Below are 9,018 nucleotides of genomic sequence, written 5' to 3' on the forward strand. Positions count from 1 at the left end.
AGACCCTCCTACATCCACACAACCACACACACTACTGTCCACAAACTTTGTCTTAAACAAACTCCCATCGACAATGAATGGAGAAGTTACCTCAGTGTCTATTTTACATCATGATGTACGATGATAAGAGGCAAGAGCTCCTCCACTGAAGACCTGGAGATATTGCTAGGACCTAGGGGGAGACCACTGTTATTGAACACTAACAGCCCATAGCAATTATTGCTATGGAAACAGAGCTATTTAACACTTTAGAAAGGTTAGCTACTTGGAATCTACAGCTCCAAAAGAGAGAAGAATACGAGATACTGTCAAATTATGTTGCAGATAGTTAACAAAAGGTAGTCTAACCTCAAGTGTCCCATCACGTGTCCTTTTCACACTGCACGCCATGTCGACATCCTAAATGGGTCTGATTGGTGTCCTGCCAGCCTCTGACGCAATGAACTATTTCAACTAAAGCTCTGATGCCATCTGCTGGTATGATCTTGACATGACCTCCACAGTCCACTTAAGTGTATTTATATAAATCTTTTATTTGAAACTTTCAGATGTTTGTAAAGTACAATTTTCTCCTGGATCACACCATGAAAATGGCCAGTTGATTCACAGTTGATAGTATGAGGATTTTTGGAGGCAGCCTTGCAGTCTAATTTGATAGATAAGATAAAAAGTTGGAAAACAAAAATATCAACCATTGAAGAAAAACCAATGTACCTGGGGAACCAAATTTACCCTGGCCAGGAAGAACTGCCAAAATGGCTGATTATATATCATGGCCTATAGTCCCTTTTAATGAGTTGTAATTCATTTTGATCAGTTTAAAATGGCGAAGAGAAAGAAGGGGTTAGGACCCAGTTGTCAACAGAGCAGAAAGTAAAGAGTTGTGTGAAATTAGATAAGAGCTCAGGGTGGCAAAGGCGAAGGCCATTCCACTGTAAGCACTCTCCAATGTCCAGATGAAGAGTTTAACTCGCCAGATTAGCCATGAAGAGAATGCTACACTCATACGTGTTACATGTCTGAACAGTTTGTGTACACACATTTAAATTAGGAAAAAACAAAACGCACACACAAAAATATCTAAATTTGTTCTTTTCTATTTACAAAATGTTTGTAATGTTACTGAACATAATTTCAACCAAGGATGCCACGGTGAAGATCCGTTTTTAATCACTCAACTGGTAGCCTTGGTAGCCAGGCTTTTAATTTCGTTCGCATTCGGGCTCAAAAAGAAAAGCCTGGGGAAACACATTGGAAAATGTGGCATAGGAAGCCCACTCTACCGGGGGAGGAGAGGAGGAGGTGAACCAATATGATCCACCGCCTGTTTTTTGACCGGCAGCCGTCACTCTAGACCAGAAGTCACACAGGCATGGCCCCAGGCTACTCAAACCGTTTGTCATACATTCATAAAACACGCTCATAAAAATAAAATAAAGAAATACATTTAAAAAGAGTCTCCCAGTCCTGCTGAAGTCAGTAATAGATTATGTTCAATATTTGCAGCCTGAATGTAGCTGGTCTTACAAGATCTGCTGTAACAGATTGCAACAGCATAGCCAGAGTTTTGCTCTAATATGGTATAGTTGGTTGATACAGAAATGGACAGTACTGATCGAAAGCCTCCACTCTGAACAACAGAAGTGACTTCAACTTAGTACAAAAAACCCAAAACATTATATATATGTACGGTATATAAACACATACATATACTGTAGCTTGATGGCAAAAAAAACACATGGGGACAAAACAAAAAGGACAACAGGCACCCGCTCTAATTCCACATGTCAAAACAACAGCAAATGTGCCACAGCTGCCACCGTCATCAAACATGTGAACATTAAAACATAAAAACTAAATCAATTCAAGCCATCCTGAGAACAATCTGAAAACAATAAATACACCCTGGGCTCCTCCACGCCTTATGCACACTCCTGTTGATAGACGATAGCGATTGTGTGTCAAGTGTTGTGTATGCGTCTTAAATCAGACAACTCAGTCCAGGCTGTGTCTGTTGGTGGGTCAGTATCCCTGTAGTCCATTATAAATCTTCTGTATCGACGCCTGCTTCAGGAGCCCTCGAATACCTTCAAGCAAAAGGCACACGCATACAAATAGTTACACTTTTTACAGCTTTCTGATCAGTCTTGACTGTATTGTAACATATTTGATCCAATATCTCAATGGAAAGACTGTTACCATAATACCTAACAAAAACAATGCATTCTTCCCTCTGCACTGATAAATTCAATGCCCAGGTCCCCCCCCAACCACACATACCGTCTTTCTGCTGATCATCCAATTGCGTCTGGGGGAAATCCACATCAAAGGTGATAATGAGAGAGCCGCGGATGTTGATGTTGTCGAAGTTGGGCAGGCCTTCGCCCTTCTTCCATAGGCGAGCACCGGTCTTGGTGATCTTATCCCTAACTACATGGACCTGGAGTATTGATGACATAATCCCCTTGACTCAATAGTGATAACAATTAGAATGCATTGGAATTACAACAGGCTCGTTGACAGATTCATGGTGTAAATGCCCCCATAAATAATATAATAATAAATTATCAGCCATTCACACAATGGAACAAATTAGGGTTTACCCTGTATAATAATCATTGTGAATACAATTAGAGGTGCCTAGTACTGTAACATAGCAAAGATAAAACAGCTTCTATACCACTCAAATAAAATTACATGTGTATCCGTTTGCGTACCCATCTCGTCTGAAGAATTGCTCTCTTACGCCGGGGCTCCACCGGGCGCGTCAGCGTCGCGTCTCCGTCACCGTCAGGGAATGTTCCCTTTTTAATCAATGAAGGGTGGCTCCACTGCCCGCGTTGCGTTGCGCTGCGTTCGGTGACGCAAAAATTGCCCCGGTTCTTTTTTTGACGCACGCACGTACCTACAATACATTATCCATAATGTTGCTGACGCGCAGTTTTCAAAAGCCTGCGGTGGAGCACCTCTAGCGTGACGTTGACGTTGTCAGGACGCGACGGAGACGCAACGCTTCCGGTGGAGCCCTGGCTTATACAGGGTTCTAATTCCACATTCACCAGTAGGTACATACATCATACAGGACATGGTGTAACTACCATGTTGGCAGACTCAAATAAAAAGGTGTTTTATCCTCAACACTTACCTTGTGTCCGTCTAGGTGTGTGATGTCCATCTCGAAGCCAACCAGTGCCTCCACCAGAGAGATTGTGACATTGGTGTACAAGTCATCCCCGCGCCGCTCAAACACGGGATGCCTGAAATAATATGAACGTTATCAGTGTATTCTTTGCTAATGAGCTGTTCCTTTAGGCTTTCCAGTACAGTACTAGTGCACAGATATTGTGGATGAAAGACATGGTTCATACTTCAACACTTTGATGCGGAAGCGCAGATCTCCCGGTTCTCCATCGATGTGAGGTTCCCCTGTGATGAGGAGAGAACACTGATCAGGGGAAACGACAAGGAGAGAGAAGGCTAAAAGATTTTTTGGTTCATTGCCAGCCTTGAGGTGGATGACACCTTACCTTCTCCAATGAAAGGGTACTCCATCTCATCTCGCACTCCCTGTTCAATTTCTACTTCCAGGGTTCTCTCTTCATTCACCAGTCTGAAATAGGTACGAGACATACCAGTCATCAGCACATTCTCGTCAGATCTTTCATTACAACATTTGCTTAAATGTTGTCTGTTTAAATGCCTGACATATTTTTTTTATCAATCTACAAATGCACAGAAACGGTGTACGTATACACCCCCACCACTCCAGAGACGAGTGGTTGTATAATCTTTGGAATTGCATAGTTCATTTGGACCGCATTTGGACGGTGAAAACCAGTGAGTGAGTTAAAGTACTCTGACAAGGGGTATGCATAGCTGGAGGGGCACGCGTTCCCAACGACTCACTTTATATTGGGACATTCATCACAGACCATCTCCTGAGTCATTTGGAAACGGCCGGGACCAAGCTGTGTCGTCCTCATCTCCTGTCTGCAGTTACATTTTCTCTTGCCAGGGGCTTCTTTGGCTATAGGCTTGTTCCGTACTACCTGTGTGGCAAATGGAGAAAGGCGTTTTGCTTGGACAAAGAAACTGATGATTGTGTGTATTGAAAGAACAAGAACTGTTGGCTGATACTAACCTCGACAAAGTTCCCAGAGTAAACCTCTTCAAGAGTGACTTCCAGGTCGAGTATTATGTCGTTTCCTCTTGGGATGTTTCTGTCCTGTTGCTGCCCATTTTTACCACCAAACATGAACCCAAAGTCGCCAAAGAAACTAGGAAGGGGAGAAGTGTTGTATGTTTTAGTAGCCACGACAGTACTGAGTTTTTCTACTACAGTCACATAAGACATAAGTAACACAAGCATTCTGGAAGTTGTTCATACAGTATATATTTTTTTAATTTCCGAGAGAGACACACAGCCAAGACAGGTAGCAGCATAAAACTAATGTTTTTGAAAAAATCTGCTTCAATTTAGATTAAAGCACATTTAGCAAATGAATTAAGTCACAGCTGTGTATTCCATGGCGAGGGTGCAGATTCAGAATATATAGTACAAAATCTCTCTGACTCTTCCCAATTTCCGCATTTGGGACAGGAAGCATGCAGAAGCCTTGAGAACGAAATGACCCAATATTACATGATAAAAACACAAAACCTGCCCAGGCGGTGGCGTAACCGTCTGGGCACCCGACTGGTAATCCAGTCACAGTTTGCCGCGGGTTCGACTCCCAAGCCCGACACGGCCTTTACTGCATGTCTCCCCCCCACCATCTCTCTCCCGTTTCCTGTCAGCCTACTGTCTGTCCCTTCAAAAAAAATCAATAAAAGGCGTAAGCCGCAAAAACAAAATCTAAAAAAAAACACAAAACCTTCACAAAACACAAAAAAACACAAAACACACAGGGATCACCAATGAAAGAGCCTATGCGTGGCGTGATGGCGAGTCACAGCTGTACAATTGATAACAAACTTCAAGGAATCATGATAAGCTGTGTCAACTAGTAGTCAAGTAGTGCAACTACTCCAGTGCAGGTAAAGAAAGTGACAGCAATAAGTCACTTTTTGAGGGGCTCCAGCTAGCCCCTCCAATAAGAAGATTACATCATATGGCACTGCAGCCAAGTCTATGGGACTTATAATGTTTGTTTAGAGCACAAGACGTACATCGTTTCCCAGCCAAGTCTATGGTCATTAATATTTGTTTAAGGCCCTTGTGACGTAAATCGTTTGCGAGCCAAGTCTATACCACTTGGCCCTACTCCCATAATCCACCTCACCACTGCTCCTTTTGATAGGTTGGAATGGCTTAGGGTTGCCTACAGAATACAGCAACTTGCAATGGGCCTGGTCTAAAAGATTTGCTACACCACTAAGATACTCGTGTACCTTCAAAATACTTCCTTAGTCCATTTTGGACTGCGGTCGATAAAAAATAAAAGGGCTTCTAAATCCTAATATTTTTCTGAAAAACCCATGTTTCTATGTCAGTGGTGCTCAACCTTTTTCATGTCAAGGACCCCCAGACTTATCTCTATTGGGCCACGGACCCCCATCTCAAAATATGTAGTTCCAGGGACCCCCCAGAAGCCAATATGTTAGTTAAAAATATTCGCTCTGAAATTCGAAACTGGCCCCTGTAAAAAAGTAAAAGTCTGTATTCCCTTTTTTCTAACTGTGTGTATTGATTAATACTGCTATTACTACATGTGCATGTCTTTAAATGTTTTGATGAACTGAAAATTGAGGACAAGTTTTAGGGCTTTTTCTGGTTTTATCCTCTTAGCAGTTTTTGTATTGACCCTTTTGTTTAGGGCAGTAAAAGACGACGTAAGACATCAAATGGCCAATTTAAATACATATTACCCGCTCAATTCACACAAGTGTGATTCTTTCTTACTTTAAAAACAACTTATTTCAAAAAACAAAAAAACAGTTGTAGCCTCCTATTTCTCACCATGTACAACACATGTGGCTTAACAACCTTTTTTCACTTCCCTCTACAGTGAAATGTTGTTGCAAATATAGGCCCTCATTTATCAATAGTGTAAATTCAAATTCAAGCGTATGTTGTGTTATAATCATGAGTTGTCTGTGTACTTGAACTTGAGATACAGTGTACTGCCTGAACTGTAGCATACTTTATACGAGAGACATACGAGAGACATCTCGGCGGCAGCAAGGTCAGCCTTGCTAAGTTGCTGCAGTAGGCACGTTATTATGATCCAGCACTATATATGTTCCCTGTTGTGTAATAAACTTTGTGAACCTTTAGCGTGATACTGTCTCGTGTCGCGTTATTGTTCTCCGGGGCCCGCCTTTGCAGGCGCCGTACCGAAGGAATACTTCAACCGGATCATCACACACCACCCAGCCTGCACACACTATCTGTCTGTCAGAACCAGACGAGGGTCCAGTACTTAGAGTTTACAACAGGTTCCAGTACTTAGAGTTTACAACAGGTTTTGGCGTACGGTCACGTCGGCGCAGCATTTATGAAGTGATCGTCATCAGTGGATCCCAGAGATTCGGAGATTCGATAAATGTCACAGCTGATTTCAGTCTGGATGGCAACAGAGGAAGGTCGGTGACGCTGGAGAGACAGCTGACCTCCAGGAAAGTCTGACAGGGCAACGGGGATTAGCAACCTCTGTTGCAGCACTCGCAAGAGGGCACCAAGCAAGCTACAGACCGTACAAATGAGCAATACCCCAGAGTCTCCCGAGAGGAGGGGAGGAAGAGAGACAGATTCAACAACAACAACTATGACAGTGACACAGAGAAGGCTCCCTTGACTCAAATACACCAGCGTAAGGCCAAGTGTGGACAAGGATGGACACATGCACACCGCACAGACGAACAATCTGGTGAGACGTAGGAGGACACTAAGCAGGAGGCAAACCATAGTCCTAGAGACCTCTAAGTGCCTGATATCCCCCAAGAACACACAAGGCAGAGAGAGCTTCCTGCTAGTTCTGGCAGGGGAGAAAGGACAGTGGGCGGGTCCGCGGGTGGGGGGGGTGGTCAGCACTGGTTTGATGCACCTGGCCGGCAGGTTTTTCGCACTTCCCTGTTGGCCGGGTGTGGCTCCCTCTCCCGGTGCTGATGACCTCTCTTCCAGGCCAAGGCATCCATTAGAAATGGATTATATTCGCATCTTTGATGTATTTACAAACTGCAGATAATGCACTCATGCCAAAGCACTGTTTAAATGGCTTTAAAGGGATATTTCACTTTCATTTTTTTGGGGGGTAATTTCATAGTCTACTCAGGCTTATGTGAACACTCCAGTTTTTAATATACGGCATACGCCCACTTTTGGGCGTGAGCCGCATTGATCAATGAGAGTGAACAGCATACATTTTGACTTTGTATGCATTGTCAACAAGTTAACATTTTTGGACAGTGACATTTTGAAAATGTTACCACTAGTAGAGAACCTGTTTGGATAGTACACGACAATGAATCCATTTCTCTTTGGAAACTCCTCCTGTTCATTAGGACCTACCTTGAGAAGATATCATTGTGCGAACCGTGGTGACCCTCTTTGAGACCATCCTCCCCATAAGCGTCATACTGTTTCCTTTTCTCCTCATCTGAGAGGACCTACAAAGAAAAACTAATCAGTCAGTCACACACACACAAAAAACATCATGTTTAATCTTACGACACCCACATACCAAATCATAGGGCTGTCACTTAAAATAACATCATGAGAGCTGAACACACTGATGCACCTGCAAAGTTGAATTAATCTGAGCCCACTCCCAGCACTCCACGTCGAGATTTCATGAATGCCAGCGGGCCGACGTAACAGCCAATCAGAGTGAGCCACACTGTCTATTGGACCAATCAAAATGACACAGGCGTTTCCAACGACCAAACGGATCGCGTACGTACACTACAGACTTTTGTATTTGCCTCGAGCGTTTCTAATTATCCACATAGACATAAGACATACAGAAAAATTCTAGCGCGTTATAAACAACACATTTCGTCATATGTAGTACATTTGACTAATTCTCCTGTAAAATAACAGTTATCGCAAATATGTCCCGCCTCCTCCTGGCTGCATCAGAAACGTCAGTATTTAAAACATATGAACATAAGGTGAATACATAAATACCAACCTCATAGGCTGACCCCAAGTCTGCAAATTTGTCTGCTGCTTGTGGGTCGTCTTGATTTCTGTCGGGGTGCAGCTGTAGTGCCAGCTTTCTGTAAGCCTTTTTGATGTCCCTGACTGTTGCCGACTTGGTCACTCCCAAGATCTTGTAGAAATCTCGTCTAACAGGACACACAAAAGGGGGTGACGACGACAGAAAACACAGAGCTAAAGTCACTTATACGTTAATTAAGGACTAGCTCTGATTCCATAGCTCTAATGCCTAATGCAAAAGCGTTTGAGCTATGGGCCAGGGGCCGGCTAAGAACGTGCCAACGTTAACAAACACTACACAAGCAATCTGACACACAAGAGAAGTGGCCAGGCATAGGTATCATACCGCTGGGATAGTGGGTAGGAATATGTAGGTCACTGATCAATAATACTTCTTATTGGTCATTGAAAACATGGCCATAACGTAAGGATTACATTGCGAGAAACCCCCCACTAATAATGAATGTAATGTACAGTGACTGTAGTGCAGCAATCAAAGCCAGATCAGCACTTCCATATTAGCCAGCTAGCATCAGATTCCTGTCCAGGCTGTCTCTCACACATGCCGCTGCTGCTGCTCAGCCGACCAATCACAATGGAACATGTGTACCAGTCCACTACCAGCCGGCTGAAGCGTGTTTTCTCTATTCTATCCCGCTTTATTAAAATATATAAGAGAACAACTCACCCCGCGAGCACCGCCGTGATGACATAGAGCAGCAGACAGCAAACATTGTACAAATTCATGCCTCGGGTGGCCATAGATCCGGTATTTTGTTTAAAGAGGCCAACAGAACAGCCGGCTTCTAAAGACTGCCTTTGCTCCCAGTGTGCTGCCTGACCTGTCAGTCACACAA

General features: G+C 43.5%; 1 protein-coding gene across 1 annotated transcript; it reads right to left on the reverse strand.

The window, feature by feature from the left end:
- Positions 1 to 513: 513 nt before the first annotated feature.
- On the reverse strand, positions 514 to 9,000 carry dnajb11 (DnaJ heat shock protein family (Hsp40) member B11). Its single transcript, XM_080785340.1, has 10 exons — positions 8,850 to 9,000; positions 8,133 to 8,289; positions 7,511 to 7,608; positions 4,142 to 4,277; positions 3,907 to 4,049; positions 3,528 to 3,610; positions 3,369 to 3,426; positions 3,146 to 3,257; positions 2,281 to 2,440; positions 514 to 2,087 (listed from the first exon to the last, which is right to left on the reverse strand). Exons 1-10 carry the CDS (start codon positions 8,921 to 8,923, stop codon positions 2,023 to 2,025), a joined length of 1,086 nt encoding a protein of 361 aa, XP_080641466.1. The 5' UTR covers positions 8,924 to 9,000; the 3' UTR covers positions 514 to 2,022.
- Positions 9,001 to 9,018: the final 18 nt, after the last annotated feature.

The sequence above is a fragment of the Protomyctophum bolini genome (genome assembly GCF_963924005.1).
Source record: "Protomyctophum bolini genome assembly, chromosome: 16".
Lineage (NCBI taxonomy): Eukaryota > Metazoa > Chordata > Actinopteri > Myctophiformes > Myctophidae > Protomyctophum > Protomyctophum bolini.

What these genes read in the sequence shown, in the direction of transcription:
- dnajb11 (XM_080785340.1), bottom strand. Translation starts at nt 8,923, where the DNA reads ATGGCCACCCGAGGCATGAATTTGTACAATGTTTGCTGTCTGCTGCTC. An exon ending in GTACCCTTTCATTGGAGAAG is followed by an intron (nt 3,427 to 3,527) that starts GTAAGGTGTCAT and finishes TCCTCATCACAG; the next exon opens with GGGAACCTCACATCGATGGA. An exon ending in TTCCGCATCAAAGTGTTGAA is followed by an intron (nt 3,258 to 3,368) that starts GTATGAACCATG and finishes ATATTATTTCAG; the next exon opens with GCATCCCGTGTTTGAGCGGC.